General features: G+C 39.0%; 1 protein-coding gene across 2 annotated transcripts in view; it reads left to right on the forward strand.

The window, feature by feature from the left end:
• The window catches only part of MCTP1 (multiple C2 and transmembrane domain containing 1), a 188,710-nt gene that overhangs the window by 160,965 nt on the left and 10,735 nt on the right, over nucleotides 1-17,010 (forward strand). For both annotated transcript variants that reach the window (XM_050329308.1, XM_050329307.1), the window contains 2 exons: nucleotides 10,552-10,661; nucleotides 13,474-13,583. In XM_050329308.1, the coding sequence (XP_050185265.1) occupies nucleotides 10,552-10,661; nucleotides 13,474-13,583 (220 nt within the window). The remainder of the gene's footprint in view (nucleotides 1-10,551; nucleotides 10,662-13,473; nucleotides 13,584-17,010) is intronic.

The raw sequence follows: 17,010 nt of genomic DNA on the forward strand, positions 1-17,010 counted from the left end.
GTGGCCAAGTTGATATTGCCCAAAAAACAGCAAATTTTTGTGTTTCCTGCCTTTTATTTTTTCAGCTGTCATCCCAGCATCACAGTAATCATCTAGATTTCATATTACTTTTTAACAAAACTTTGCTTTCCTTTTCTTTCTAAAGCTTCCCAATTCATTATTAGTTTAACTAAACTAGTCTTATTATTCAATTCTAAAAGTAAATTCACCCAAAGTGATAGGACACAAGCTGATAGTTTTTCCTGTTAACATCTTTTATTGTAAAGTAACAGATATATACATTCAAAGCCTTTGCCTAAGCTGCAAATATCTGTTTTTCTGGTTAAAAAAAGGCATTTGAGGAAATAAATGTCTTTGAGCTACTATTCTTTCTGGTGTTGTAGTCTTCAGTGCATCACCAGAATGTGAGCACCTCTTGCAGTTTTCAGTCAGAGTATGATACACTGTGGTCAAGCATAAATACGTCCTTTTTTCCTTCTCAAAAATTAGCTTTCTGAAACATATTTAAAATTAATGTAGAATAGACTATTGCAGTGGGTAGACATTAAAATAACATTGTTGCAGATTGCCGTTTTCTGTGATTTTTGTATATTCAAGATACCACCCTATCTTCACTAGATGGCTCAGCTTTAGATGTTCACCAGAATTTCAGTGCTTCCTAATAAATGAAAAGGCTTGGTTTTTTTTTTTTCCTGATTATAGTAAAGTAAGCATACAGAGAAAGTAGGCAGTGGAGCCTTTCCAGGCTTTTCTCAAGATTTTCTCAAAAGAGATCCTAGAATTCTTGGTTTACTCATCACTCCTCGCCCACAGTATCCCCAGAATACTTGCAGGTTCATTTTCTATGTGCTGCTCTTTTCTTCCTTTTTATTTTGCTTTGGCTCAAATGCCAAATTATTTTCTACGCTATTTTTACTACATTTTCAAAAAGTGCAGTTTGAACATTTATCTAGGGGAATTATGTAAAAAAATAATTGCTATGTCTTCGTTTTTTCCTCCCTCCCTCTCTCCCTTCCTTCCTTTCTTCTTTCCTTCCTTCCTTCCTTTAATTAATATTTGATAGATTCCTTGGATAGTTGTGGCTGCTATTTGAAATGTGTAGTTATATATGCATTGTCTTTGGAACATCACTTAGTCTTTCCTTTTCAGTCCCAAACTGCTTCCAAGATTACTTTCTTTAAACATTCAGCTCATACAAAGAATGCCACTCAGACCTCATGTGTTACTTATCTTCATTGCTATAGGTTTGTGTTTAAAGTGAACTATTCCAAATTATCTACACTTACCAGTTTAGCTGAGTGTAAGGTGTAATGTTTTTCTTTTCTAGATCATATTCTTTAAGAGAGGAGTTTTGACTAGTGATTGATCACCTGATAGCAGTCAAGTATTTCAGATTTTAGGGTTTGTTTGTCAGCTGGTGTAAACTCTCTGGGCTCTGTTGACCTCAGGATATAAGTCTCTGTGAACAATTGCTCTTTAGAAATAGTGTCCCCAAGAAAATTATTTTGTTTGCCTTTTCTCATAGCAACTTGCCATTGAGTTGAATCACTGGAATCCAAAGCAGACAATAAAAATTTTGGGTTAGTTATTCCAAAGGAACTCTGTTTGGGCAGCAAATACCAATAGTAAAGGTATTTCTATAGTCTTCTGCTCAGCAGTCTGCTTGACCAGGGCCATGCAATTTCATCCCAAAGCTATATGCACCTGTATGAGTAAGGAAATTTTAGTGTAAGGAATCTCTTGATTTCTGTAAGCCAAAAACATTAGCAATCTAAGGTGATCACATGAATTTTGAAATACAAAATTACTTTTTTTCTGTGTTTGATCTAAGGATGTTGTTAATGGCAGGGAGTCTGTGAGAGAAACACTGGACCAATAGGCTTTTGGAGATGGGTATTTTTGCCTGCACACTGAAGAAGGAAGGGAGTTAAGACTCCTGTCACCAATCTAGGCAGCTTTGGTGCCTAGAGAAAAACCACATTCCTCCTTCTGAGACAATAATTCATATTAACTCCAAAATAGAATTTAAGGCTGGAATGCTGGATCAACATTTAGATCAGTATTTTACTGCTTTTGCTGTCTCCCATGATGGCAGTTCATGTAGTGATGGTGACAATGAGGTTACACTTCCTTTGAGGTAGTCCTACCCTGGAGATGCAGGTCTTTTGGCAGGAGAAGAAGTATCTATTCCTTAGGCTTGTCAGGTCTGGTCAATAAGTACGTGTAAAATCATTATCTCTGTTTGTTCAGGTGCATGACTTACATAAGAGTTCTAAGATCACGATGTCCTATCAACACTGGACTGGGAAACTTCCAGAGACAGTAAATCTAAATCTAAATGCAGAGTTTTATACAAAGATAGTGTCCTAGCCCAGTGTGGAGGTGATCTTGAATCAAGTCAGTCTTGTCGTCTGCCCAAAAGCACATTTATCATTTTCATATTCCTTACAAGGAGAAAAGGAAAATTACATTCTATGTACACTAAAACATCTGCTATGTTCAAGAAAATTTAAAACATAACTGAGTTTTTAAAGGACTGTAACTCCAGGAGTGCTTCATAATCTTCCTTGCAAATCAATTAGTGACAACTGTATAGGCATATATTGAGAGATAAATTTCCAGGCTACTTTAAACTTTCAAAACAGAGCACTATATTATTTTGATGAAGCTCTTTTTGATAAAAAGTGAACAACAAAATATGTGTGTACAACTTAGATAAGCATCTCAACCATTCAGGTGTTTTGCTAACCACAGTCTCTCAGCATTCCCATTCTGGTTTCTCTGTCTTTTTCTTTCACTCCCACCTGCATGCAGAATTTTTAAGCTAGCTGGTATGCCTTGTTTTTACTCCACTGTCTTTTCAGGCTCTTGCATAGTAAGATTGTTCTTATTTAAATAATTCTTTCCAGTAGAACTAGCAGGCTCTTTCCTTGTATTTTTAGGATTATTAGACCTTTGAGATTTAACTTTTCTATCATCCCTCACATTTGTGTAACAGAACATGAAGAACTGCATTAATGAGCACTTTTTAATTGCAGTTTTCCATTCAGTGTGAGGTAAACACTGTTTGAACTACTGGAATTTACAAATTCAATTGTAAAATCATATCCAAAGTTTGTTCCTTAGTAAAATGTCAGGACCATATTCTAACTAAATTAGGTATTGCAAACAACTGATTCACAATAAACCAATATGTGTCAGATAACGTTTGTGTGGCTGGATGCAAAAGGAGCATTAACGAGATCACTGTCAAACTCCAGTGTTGTTCTGTCTCAAGTAAAGTAAGACATACTCTCTTTCCTGCTTTAAATATAGTTGAACAGGTTGAAGGGGTAAAAAAGACATCTGAAATTGGGTGTATTCTCATCATACCAATGCTTAACCCCACAGCGCTTTACTTCTATAAGTTTCCTTCCAAAATAAGGCCAAGAAGGGCATCACAAAATTTGGCAGTTAACTTTCTGCCCCTGAATCTATCACCATGAACAAACAAGCTTCCACCCTTTTCAAGTAATATATCTGCTTACAGTATGCATGAAATGAACATTTCATAAACATTTAGCATTAGTCAAAAAAAGTATCATGCAAGGAAAATTAAAATTTTTGTTCTCCCCCCACTAAATAGCTCTTCAGTGAAATGGCACATTGCTCCATAAGCTGGCTCTATTTGCCTTCATGTTTCTGTCTTTTATATGGAGTCCTGTCATTACAGAATTAAAATGTGCAGTGAAGGAGAGATCAGGATGCAGCGTATTTAAAAATATATGGAGTGTGATAGGGAGGGAGAGAAAATAAAAATCATTAGCAGAAAAAACCCTAACTTTAAAAATTGCCATTAGGGTGTTCTTTCCCTACTCTTTTGGGGAGTTTGCAACATCATCTTTTCCCCTGGAATTATTGCCATAGCTCTTGACTTCCCCGCCCCCCCCGATTTTATATTTCTGCTCTAGCACTGCAGGAGTTCATTACATGTGAAAAATTCTAATTCATTACATAGGTGGTAGTGACAAAAAGTCATAGAAGGTTCGAAATTATTTTTTATCAACTCTCAGTATATGTTTGAGGAATAACAGTTTGTTGTAATATTCACACAGAGTCACAGAATTGTTAGGGTTGGAAGGGACCGCTGGAGATATGTACTCCAATACCCCTGCTAAGGCAGGGTCACCTAGAGCAGGCTATTCATGCTTACAGGTGTGATGTTCTCATAAACAGTGAGTCTTCAGTGTTTTCACCCACATGTTTATATAGTTTTTATTTTGCCTACTTTTTACTGTTTTAAATATGGAATGCTTACCAGGCAGTAACAATTTATTATTTCTTTCTTTAATAATCATGACCACAAAGAGGATTTCTGTCTGTAAAACCCTACTCTTTTAATTACTATGTGGTTTTCTCCACATTTTAAAATCCTCAGCCAGATTTCCATTTAGACATGAGCAATTAGTTTCAGACCTCATCACCATGCACACATAAAGACCTGTGTTAGCAAGTAGACTTTAGAGATGACAGCTGATAGTGTGTGAAAAATGTGGCCGCTGAAGGTGCGGTGCCACGTAATATGGACAAAGTTGAACACCAAAGTTCACAAGCTCAGTTCTGGTTATCTGTGTAACCCAGGCTTCAACATCCAATGTGAAATGATGCCAGTGCTTTTTGGAAGCCTGCTCCTGTTGTTCCTTTTCAGGGTGGAAGGAGTACCAAACAGGTCATCTGTTTTGTTGATGCTGAGGAGAGAACATATACTGGTACCTGTCTGCCTGGCATGCCATCTGTCACTATTTTAAAAAAATTAAAGTCTCAAGGCTTAGCAGCTGGCTTACTGGAAGAATGGAAACTTCTAAGTCTTTAAGGTCCCACTGAAAGGTTTTAAAGTCTCCAAGAGTCTTTCCATACTTTTCAGTTTAAGAAATGGCAGGAATAATGGTGACAGCCTGCAAGAGGGAAGGGCAGTAGAAACAACCCTCTCAGTTCATTATAGGATGTAACAGAGGAGACTGCTTTCAGGTGACCCCATGCACCTTTCCAGATCCTACAGATTATGCAAGCTTTACCTCATGATGTCACTTCCACAGTCAGTTTTAAGATAAGAATATCATTATGGTGTCTGTCCTCATTCTATTTACCTGAGAATATGGTAAAATAATAACTTTTCTGTGTATCCATCACAGAATCCTTTTGATAGAGATTCAGAAAACTTAAAGGAGATCAAATGTCTCCAGAACTGGAATAGTGTTGGCTTATGTCTTAGTTGCAGAGAGGAGGCAGAGTTTTGAGCCATCATGCATGGTTGGTATTCCATATACCACCTATGTCATTGCTGGGGGTCCTGAAGGGGGGTAGAAAAAGGTGAGTACACACCTGAAGTGTGCCATTTTGTTCCGTCTCTTCCTCGGGGAGGTTGCTGGGACCAGCCCTGTGGACTTTGTTCTTCTCCTGCCACCACCCATTGCTTCCCATGCATTGGGAAGAACACAATTCCAAGCAGCAAACACAGCTGAGCCCAGTGGAGTGCACCCATGCCAAGGCACCGGTGGAGGAAGCAGTTGTGGGGAATGGAGCATGGAGGCAAGCCCAAGCCCAGCTGAGTCCAACCCAAGCGGAAAGGAGCTGAGCCAAGCCACAGGCACTGTGCTGACAGGAGCATTATGGAGCAGGGTGGAGCTGAGTGGAGTCAAGCCAGGCCAGTCAGGGAGGTGTGGCATGGTGTGGACAATCCACCTTTTTGGGGTTTGTCTGTCATTATTTTTTGTTGGCTTGGGCTCAGGGACAGGGAACATCAGATGTGGAAACATCTGCCAGCTTTTCCTTGCCTTGACAGCAACAAAGCTGAGTTGAGGTGCTGAGTACCTTTTGGTGTGTAAATCACCCTCTGTTTTGTGTACTTTTATTATTCATATCATTGCTGTTACTGTTCATTCCTCATATCATTGCTGTTTGTTTTCAGTAAATTGTTATCTCAACCCATAGTCTCTGCCTTTGTCCCTCTCTTGCTCGAGGGGGTGGAATGAAGGGGAGCAGTTTGTTTGGAGTTTAATTCCCAGCTTGTTTTAAACCACCACAATTTACTACCTTCTTGTTAGTGAGCTTGCCAGAAAGCAGTTGTTAGAGTCTTAAGAGGTAATTGCCGAGGTGGGGTTTTGAGCAGTGACCAGACCATAGGCCAGTATTCCATAGTCTCTGTCTACATGCTCTTCTTGGGACGTATTAATGACTCCTGCCAGTAAGGGACTAATGCATTTCCTACTGACACTTCTGGAACTATTTTGTCAGTCTCCAAAGAGAGGTCTGCCAGGGTACTGCAGCTTTCTACATAGCTGAGTCTCATACTGGAGAATGACATGGGTGCCTTTTTGTGGGCTCTGCTTTGGACACCAGTTATTAGATGAAAAAATCTGAAGAGTTTCCTCATGGAAATAGTATTCTTCTCTTCAAGCAATAGAGATTTATAGGCTTGTTACTAAAAGTCAAGGAGTGATTAGAGGGGTTCCTCAGTGATAACATCAGGGCTATGCTTTTGTGTCTACAGGTAGTCCAGTATGACATAAGCTAAGTTCATGTGTCTTCTGGTGGCCAAGTGACAGGGCATTGCACTTACAGGCTACCAAAGTAGTGTGCTTACTCTCAGTGGTGACTTTGTATCCTCTGTCTCTACCTATCCCAAGTTAGTCTGGCTTTGCATTGCAGAGGGGCTCTATCATACCAGCTTGGGCCATCTTGGGAGGTCCATCTGGAGTCTTTCCCATACAGCCTTTTGAAACATTTCATCATTTACTTCTATTCTTGGAATTCTCCTATTACTTTGTTTTTATGATCTGTGCCTTTCTCTCCAAACAAGCGGTTATTAATAAGACAGTTATCCACCATAAAATGTTCTGAGTTTTAGTATTTAAAGCTTTGCTTTTCCCTCTGGCTTAAATCCATTACCTTTATCAGAGTTTACTTTTGAGTATGGCTTATTTATTTCTCCTGTTTTCCCAGTCTTTTGAAATGTATATGCATTTTCACTTGGAGACAAGAGAGGTTTGGGTTTAGAGATATAATCCTTACTTAAATTAGTCTTTTTTGGTTTTGGGATTGGAAGAACAGTCTGCTGAGTAAAGAGACTCTCACAATATGGGTTGTATTCAGGTTTCATGTGAATTAGCTCCACATAGTCTAGAGTGAGTCATTTACTTTGTTTTGCATTGATTTCACCAAATGTAAAATACGGTTATGGCTGAAAATCAGTGTGCAAGTGTTAAGTACTATTATTGGAAAAACAGCATATTAATCTTTAAACTACAATTTCCTACAAAAGAGGAGGAAGGCATAGTCTGTCTGTACTTTGGGGTCATTCCCTTTTTTAAATTCAAGTCAGCCTATCAACATCAATTTGACTTTGCTTTCACAGTTTGTGCTGAAAGCCGTCCCCTTTCAGATACCTTAAGCCTCCTGCAAACAAATAATGCAAATGAAATAGTAATAAAGCTACTGTTAGCTTTGTATAACAAATTTTATCTATTATTTAAATGACAATTATTTCCAGAAACTTGGCAACTGTAGTCATGCAAACAATGAAATTGATTCCGATCACAGCCCATCCTTCTAAAGCAAGGAAATACTGGTAGTGTTTTAAAAATGGATTATTAAGAACCTTGGTTTACTCAAGGTGGCTCATGTGTTGTATTTGCTAACACAGCATTTTGCTGGAAGAAAATAAGTGCAGCTTTTCCCTGGCCCAGATTATTTTTTCCACAAATCTCTGGAGCAGGAAATAAAAAACAGCTAATAGTTGTGGATGTGTGGAATTCATTTAAGCAAAGCTGAACCATGATCCTTCTGACTGCCTTCTCTTTCCTGTGCTGTTTTTTCTAATCCTGCCTTTGAGTACGTCAACAAATCTCTTCTAAGCTCAGAAAGTGCAGGGCAGTAGAAACAGTGATTCTTTCTCTGTCTCTTTCTGTCTTCGGTGTTTTTGTGGGGAATGATTTAAAACTGATATATTTTCAAACTGTCCTTGTTCTGGCCAGAACAAGGTTAATTTTTTGCAGTAGCCAAGAGTGGTCATGGCCAGGACCTGGAGGTTATTCTCTACCACCATGGCATTGTTGGGGGTGGGCAGAAGGTACTCTTTTCCAGGGAGAAAGGATTTCTTCCAGCTGAGTAAGCGCAGGGCCAGTCTTGAGCTGGAGTGAGCGGTGATGCTGGTTCTGAGCTGGAGGGAGCAGCTGGGTAGCTCCAGCTGAGTTCTGGAGATATCTCACAGAGCCCTGCTTTTGTTACAGATACATAATTCTTTTCTCACACAAGTTAATTATAAATCAAAATAACTTGACAGAGAGCACAGAACCTATTAAACAAATCTGAAGAAGCAAAGTGTATGCATATTGAAAAGCAGGAAAATACCTGTGATTTCTGTATGGCCTATTTACTTCTGGTATACAAGAAAACATTACCTTCTTATTTCTCTAGTACTGGAAGTATGTGTTTTACAGGAATAGAGCAGGTATCTATTTTCTGAGGATAAATGAAGCATACTGGATATATGCTCCACTTCCCCAGAAGCTGTGTACCCGAGGACAATAATGATGTCATTGTCAAGGCTTCAAGAATGCAGAAAACATTCAGGAAATAACTTATATAAATGACTCTATTTTACTGTGCAGCAGTAGATGTGGTTGATATCACTGGTGTGCTTATGGTCATCCTCAGAAAACAAAAACTTTTCTTTGTGATATTATAATTATTGATCTTAAACGAGAACATAAGCTCTTCACATTGCCTGAGAAAGTAGTGGTTTTGTTTTGTCTGAAGTGTTTGGTTTATAAATTAAACTCAGTCACTGAAAGTAGTTTTGCCATCTCTGTCTGTCTTCTCTCTCACGATTGTTTATTTTTAGGCAATCTGTGTTCTGTAACTAAATACTTTCAACATCTTCACAAGTAATCTTGACAAGCAGAACCAGTGTTGTTGAAGTGATTTCAGATGATTAAATGTTAAATGATGTTTTCTTCCAATCTGGTTTAAGACAGCAAAAATGTCAACAAAATAAGTGAACCAATATACTGCCTGCTAGTTAAGCATCAGGAGAAGAAAAGAAAAATTAAATGCAACATATGCTAATTTCTTACATGTTGAACTTTGGAGTCAGTGACAGAGACTTTTGTATCCTGGTTTGCGATGATTACGTTCAATCAAAACAAAAGGTTGAACTTTTTAAAGGAAATATTTTTCTAATAGTGAAAATTTTTCTTTCCATTTCTTATTTTCAGCAATCTTATTCAAACTATATGGGGTAATATGGCATCAACTGATTGGTAATGTTGAACATAACCATTTGGCTTATCTATAGTCAGGAAAAAAAATGAAGATAAACTAATTTTTTTTCCATGGTGATGCTTCATTTTAATCTCATCTAACACAGCATTGTTTTGAAAGTGCTGTTGCATCTGAGGGGATTTGATGCTGCAGCCTGTCTGGGTTTAGAGATAGAAGGACAATTGGGAAAAAATGAAGAGATTGTCAGAACTGGAGGAAGCCTGTTTGAGTGTATTGTCCATGGAGTGTATTGATGTATCTGGGCAGCGCCTTGTGTTCTTCTAGGAGGCAAAGTCTGCTTGGGTTGACAGAAAGAAGGACAACATCCACTGAAGGCAAATCTATCAATGGCCCTAGAAAATGTCTTACTGAGGGGGGCTCCTGGTTTTGAGGTACAAATGGTCACTCTGTTCATGAAAGAGCTCCCACATTTTTAAGGGCACAAATAGTCTTGACAAATTTAGTGAGAATGAAAGTACTTTTAGACTTTTACATTACTATAAATTGATGACTTTGTGAATAAAAGTCCTAATAGTGAAATCTGAACAAGTAAGGAGATAATTACATTAATTCCTAAAATGATACCTCCCCTGCATTTCCCATTTTGTCAATGGCTGGCATTTTATATGCTTTTGGGTTTCACTAATCTGTATTGTAAAGGCAGGTGGAGTTACATCTGCGTATTTCATGTATTGCAGCACTTAGTAAGGAAAAGTGAGAGAGACAAGGAGCGTGTGCTCACCAGCCAAGCTAGAGTAGATGATGATGGGTGGCACAGGTATATGTGACACCTTAAACACAGATTGGAGTCAGAGGGAATTGTCCCTGTAGCTGAGGTCCTTCTGGTTTCTCACTCAGTGCCTCCCATCAGGAATGTGTGTTTTCCTGGTGCCTACATCAGTGCAAGAAACAGCATTTCAACATCTTATCACTTGAAAGAGCACACAACATACAAGGTTGGCACCTTCAGCGTGTTTAAAACCTAGAGACCTGGCTTATTGCAGTACATATTTAGAAACTAATGCAGTGACAAACAAAATTCGGTGGAGCTCCGCATATATACTAAACCATATGTATTGCAAGTAAGCACTGCTTAAAAGACAAGAAAACATTTTCCAGTTGCCACGTTTTAACAGTTCCTTTTACACGAATCCGTAACATGGGCACTTTTGAAACTTAAGTGATAGATACACAATCCTTCTCATACTGTCAGAAATTCTTTTACTCAACTATTCCTGTTCTTTTCTTTAGGAAGGTGAAAAAAAAGGATTTATGAATAGACTTTATGCCATCCAGGAGGTGTGTGTCACTGTTCAGAATATCCTTGATGAAATCGCTTCATTTGGCGAAAGGATCAAGAAGTAAGTGCTGACACAGGTGCTGGATTGCTCCAATATTGTTCATACTTTTTTCATGCAGAGATATGAAATATTAGACCTTTATTTATTTATTTCAGGGGACTTCAGTTTTGGATGATCCATCGTTCAAACTCATTTGTATTTACTTTGCATGTAGAGGCCCTCAGTCAATGAAAATCTTGCCGTATTAATTCTGGAATTTAGGATTATATTAATTGGGAAAGAAATCAGAACTAAAGTTTTTAAGTAAACCAGAAAGAGAATCGTGTTGAGAGGTCTAACAGCAGTAGTTATTTAAAAGTAATAATAAAAAATGCAGCTTTGATGAAGGGAAATAGGCAGAGCTCAATAGTATTTTAACGACGTGCATATGTTCACTTGCTGGAAGTTGTATTTATGCACCTTAGCAAAACCTTTCCTTCTAGAGTATTTGTAATTTGTAATACTTAATACATGATATATAAGGATTGTCAACAAATCCAGGCATTAAGAAAGAGAGGATCTGATATTTACTGAAGGAAATTTGGTGTATTTCTGGCATGGTCAGTGAACAGCAGCACAAGATTTATTTGAGATGAGACAGAAAGATGCCTTCCAGCTGTCAGTTGCAGAGCAGAGACAGGATTGACTTCATTTTTCTGCACCTCAAAAGCCAGGCGCATCACACCCCCATCTGATTCATTTCGGTTGTGAATTTTAGGAAACTGGTGCCTTGGGTGGAGGTCAGTCTGCAGAAATCCTGAGGATCATCTCTGATCTGTTCTGTTCTGTCTTGATGAAGAGGAAGTTGCCATTTTTGTGTTTAAGAGCAAAGTCCCTAATAGGAAAGCCTGGGAAATAGTCCCATAGGGACACTTCCAGGCAGGCTGTGTTCACAGCAGCAGAGGCAGGTGCAAGCATGTTGTATCACACAAGTCTTCCAGTTAAAAAAATGAGCCTGTCTCTGAAAAAAGTCTTTTATCAAAAGGCTATTTGTGGAAGTTGTCTTGATGATTTAGTATTTTTAATTGTGCATTTTGGAAGTAGGGTTTGTTCTGTTATATACCAGATGAGAGTAACAGAGTTTTCTAAACTGAGTGAGACTATAATTCTTTGCTCCTAATTTGCTTCTAAAACTATAATGGGAAACCTGTACTGAATGCTGTGCTAACACAGCACATAAGGAGGTTTGCTAAGTGAGGAGCCAGTGCTCCCACACATGGTGTCTCTGTGATCCATTGCATACAGCCGAGTCACAGGAACATGAGCAGACCTTCTGTTCATCCCAAAGGCATACAGAAGAGGGGAAAAGAGCAGGTGTCCCTTGAGGATAAAAGGAGGAATCCGACACTAAGTGATGCTAACATAATGTTCATTCTGGAGACATGTCAAAATTGCCAGCAAAAAAATAAGACAAATAAACACAGGAAGCCAGAGCTCATTATGAAAAATATGGCTAGCAATTCAAATAATTGCAATTATTCTGCTAGAGAAGCCAAAATGATGTAATCACATTGATCGGGGATGTAGTTAGTAGGAATACTTCAAAGAGTATCATGAGGCTATTTAGAGCCAAAGCCACATTTTCCTTCTGGATAAATGTCATGCAACGATTTTGATATGGTGGTGCCTTCATGGAACAAACCCACTGAGCCAAGCTCCCCTTAACCAGCATTCCTGTGGGACATACATGTAAATTTATCATCTGGCCTTTCTCTCTTCCCTGCACATGGAGGCTGGAGACCCACAGCACACTGTTTCAAGACTCATTTACTTTCCCTTCCTCACCCCTTGATCTCTGCAAAGTTAGGTGACCAGCAGTGTTTTGTCACAGCATTTGGGACTGTTAGTAAGGATGTTTTAATCTGTAACTTTTGGAAAAGGTAGTGAATGTCCTGAATGTCCTGAAACTGTGATGGGATCCCAGAATTTTTTTCCTTTATCCATAGATAAATAAACTTTACTTATTTCATTTTATTTTATATTTTATTTTATCAGGTAGATGAGCTTTCCTTTGCTTTCTCTGCAAGATACTTTACGTTATGCCACTCCCTCCTTTTTTCTTTCTTCTGTCCTTGTCCTTTCTTTCTTTCTCTCTTTTTTTTTTTTTTTTTTTTTTTTGGTCCCAATGGGATTTTATTTCCTTCCTTCATGTAGTTCTGCCTTCAGGACTGACTGTTGTACACCCTCCTTTTTTTTTTCCCCTTAACTCTCTCCTCCTTAAGCTCATTGGATGAGTTTCCAGCTTTGCATACCCATACACTTACCTTTTCCTTTTCTCCCAAGACAGAAGGGCACCTGGTTGAGGAGTGCACCTATAGAGACAGAAGGGAATGTCCCTGCTCAGTCTTTAACTGCTGGTGCTGCCCTTACAGTGGAACAGTGAGGTGATAAAACAGAAAGCCTTAGCAGTACTCTTCCAACTATTGTCTCCTACCTCTACGCTAGTATTGAAGAAAGGAGTCTGAGTTGCCTGTGCGAGTACGTTTGGTGAATAAAGAGCTCTGTGTATCTTGCCTGATGCTAAAACTGAAGACAGGCACTGAGATTTCCAAAAAGCAGAGCAGTAGTTCTCCTGGCAGATGTCTGCTCTTGGGCAGGGAGAGGTGCCTTTCAGCAGGCAAGTGGTTGAAGGCAGGACTTCCTTTCATTTCCACTAACAGTGGGTCCAAGTTCAGTCTCTCCCTCATGTCCAACATCAATGCATTCATTTGTAGACTCAGTTTGTGCACCCTGACAGAAACTGGCACTTCTCCCACTGTCCCACCCATTATTTGCTGTTTTATTGGCTTTGTTGGCTGGCCTCAGTTCTGACTTCTGGTAATTTTTCTTTCAGTACATTCAACTGGACTGTCCCATTCCTTAGCTGGCTGGCGATTGTTGCCCTCTCTGTGTTCACTGTCATCCTGTATTTCATTCCACTGAGATACATTGTTCTTGTCTGGGGTAAGTAAAGCCTTTTTAAATTGTCTGTACCACTTAAAACCCCCTGCTTTTTAAGAGATGGCTTACATTGTCAGTACTTTTTGGTATTTATGGTCATGAAGCTGTCCCATGATGGAAACAAGCAGGTTAGCTAAAAATTGCAACTGTGTAAAGATGTAGGCCCATCTGCAAAATGCATTTTTCTTGGCTGGCATTGTAGACTTAATCATGCTATGAACATGTAGCCATGAGGATTTTTCATATATCAAAGTGTAGCTTTGCCTAGATATTACTCTGATTTATTTTCACTACTTATACACAAACAGGGGCATTTCAATCTATATAGTCCATTTAGGACAATATGCCTTTTTAACTGCAGTACTTCATCTTACGAAAGTGTATGTAAACATAGCAACAACAAACCTGTTTAAGGGGTCACCTTTGGTTGGACAGAAAGGGATGGGTGGTATTTGGCTGGTTGATAAGGAACAGAAAGTATGGGTGGGTAGGGAGGTGGAATTATGATTGATCTATGCTCTCAGTACCATATCAATTGTCCTTATATCAATTCTTTATACTGATTTTAAAAAGTTACCATTACTCCAACTGTTGTAAATAATGCTCCAGGTTTTCATTTCTACATCTTTTCATACATCTTATATACCACTGGCAGCTGTACCCTTACTCAATACCACAGATTTGTGAACAGCATAGTCTCAGTTAAATCTGTGGCTAGATTTTCTTTCTGAAGAAAGAATAACAATCACATTTTTATAAAAAACTTTTGCATTCAGGAGACAACACAAAATCATCGAGCTGACTTTAAAGAATTAATTTCTAATTTATCACTCAGTATTACTAATTTCTTAGTGTTTTCACAAATAATCATAGTAGAATATATAAAATGGAGAAGAAGCAATAAAGAGGATATGAACAAAAGTGTTTCTACAGAACTAACAGAAATTAGCATGGGGGCTTCCTTTCTTTTCCTGTCTTTGGAGTTTAGTTCTCCGCCACATACCCTATCTCACTTAAGTGTAACCCAAACTCTTGGTTTGTTCCCAAAATTTCATTCTTCCTAGCCCATACACATGAACATTGAAGTAGCTGGTCTGTGTGTCCTTTTTCTTCCATTTTTCAGACAGTTCTGAGATCTTGCTTTCTTATATCCCCTTTGTTTGATGCAAGAACATGAGATTATAATACTCCTCCAAGACCCACAAAACTATAGAGTGAGAACTGTTCTTTGAAAAGCTCATGACTGATACCCCAGGAAGGGTCACACTCCCACAGAAATGTCTTTGTTTCAGGTAAAGCAGAGCCTTAACTCCCAAGCCTCCCAAACCACGGGTGTATATTATAAGCGCAAATTATTATAAATGCACCTTGCATTCTTTCCATCTCTTCCCTCATTGCCCCCAAGTTATATGGTCTACCTACGTATGACTTCAAGGCCATTTGTTTACTAGAGGTTTCAGCACCACGTTTTTCTCCTGCATTTCGGTTTAGGTGCCTTCTTACTCAGCAAGTGTGTGTGGAGCTCTTCTTTAGGGATCTGTTTCTCTTGCATTATGCCAGGAGGCCAGACAAGTACTGCATAGCTACAGCTCCCACAGTCCAGACCTTCTCAGGGTGAAATGCATTCGCACGGAGCCATGTCGTGCTGAGCATAGCTCTGTGCATCTGTCCCTTCAAAAACAGTATTCCAAACACGTTCCTGTTTCCTCCATCATGGTGTGTTTCTAGCCTCTCCCGTGTATATACATTCCTTCATCCCATTCATCCATCCTGCACTTGGAAGCCTTGGAAGCTTCTGTTTTCTGACCTTTCTCCATAGGAATGTTTGAGCTGGTCTGTAGCAGCATTTGCCTATTTTGTTCTTTGAAAAATCAGAGGTTTTAAATGAAAATTCCTCCATGTTATGACACATCCTTTCTGTAGCTGTCTTTCTTCTTTGCATCTGTAGGGATTGCCTCTGTCAGCATGCCCTGGCAAGAGATTCTCCATGCTTTCCCTCCTAGCCATCTCCCTCCCCAGGAGACTACTGGTCTTTGAAGATGTGGTGTGTTAGGTGTGGTGAAACAGGACTCACCTCTCCATCCTAATCCTTTTCAGTGATGTGCAGAGTCCTGGTAACAGCTACAGCTGTTTATGTGGAAAAAGTATAAAGATTATTATGTTATTCTGAACATTTTCAAGCAAAATTAATCCCCTTGTTGTATTCTGCTTCCCCTGTAGTTTCTCATCTCCTCTGTGCAGTGCTTTTCCTTTCTCAAGCCTTGACCATGATTTATTCATGCATTTATTTTCACGGGATGACTGGTATTTTTCTTTATCAGATGTGACAAAGTGAAACCATATCAGCTCCTGAATTCAGCCAGGGGTGGTCCAGTGGCCACATGCAATGAACAGTAGGGTTGACCTTGAATTTCTCAGTCGCTTGCTATGCAAAGCATCTTCTTAAAGGTGTTGACCCTCAGATGTTCCTTCTGAACACTCACTGTTCAATCACCAGATAAAGGAATGGCAGCACCTCCTATCTACACCACAGAACTGGGAATTCATGCAGTGGAAAGCTGGTTTTAACAAGACTGAAGCTTACATGCCCCATCCATAGCCCATAAGTCCTTGCTAAAGCTTTCTGAAAGGTCTGGGTGCCAGAGACTATATTATCTTATATCTGATACAGCCTGGATAAATTATACAGAAAGGCCCATTTTTAATGCTGTCTTGGCTATCTCCTGCTCCTGAAAGTCTATGTAGTTTGTACTGTTTCTGCTCCTGTTTTAGACGTGTGTTCCCAGAGCCCACAAACTGGGTTCTCAAAAAGTGTATGAGTCTTTGAGTTATGATAAGAAAATAAGTCTAATCTAAAAACCTTCTTTCTGCTTAGTCTGTGGAGGATTTTTCTTGGTGCTTCTGAACACAAATTGTCAGTAGGCATTATAAGACCATGATATCCAATAGAGACATCTCTCTTCTCTTCTCTGCACTGCCTTCAGCTCATCTGTATTTTTCACTCCCAAACAGAGGTTTGTGCAAACTCCTCTGAAGCCTTCACATGATACAGACTTCACTACTTCCCATACTTCAATCTCCAGAATCTTTCATGAATGTTCTGTCCTGCAATTAAGCCCATTTCTGCTCTTCCTCTCCAGTACAGAAATGAAGTACTCTTTATTGCTCTCTTTTTTCAAACTCCTCATAATAATCACAGTTTCTGTTACTTTCCAAAAAAATGTATTGAAGGAATTTGAAAATACCCCTCAAACTTTTGCACTTTGAAACAGGGAACCACAGCAGCAGATTTCAACATTTGGAGCCTGTATTTGCAGTTTATTAATTCATTCATGCATTCATTCATTCCTTCCTTCATTCATTCATTCATTCTTTCATTCAGTGTTAATGTCAGAATTAAAGTGGGTCTAAAATCTTTTATAAAACTTTG

The sequence above is a fragment of the Myiozetetes cayanensis genome, unplaced genomic scaffold (genome assembly GCF_022539395.1).
Source record: "Myiozetetes cayanensis isolate MyiCay16 unplaced genomic scaffold, myiCay2020 scf4, whole genome shotgun sequence".
NCBI lineage: Eukaryota > Metazoa > Chordata > Aves > Passeriformes > Tyrannidae > Myiozetetes > Myiozetetes cayanensis.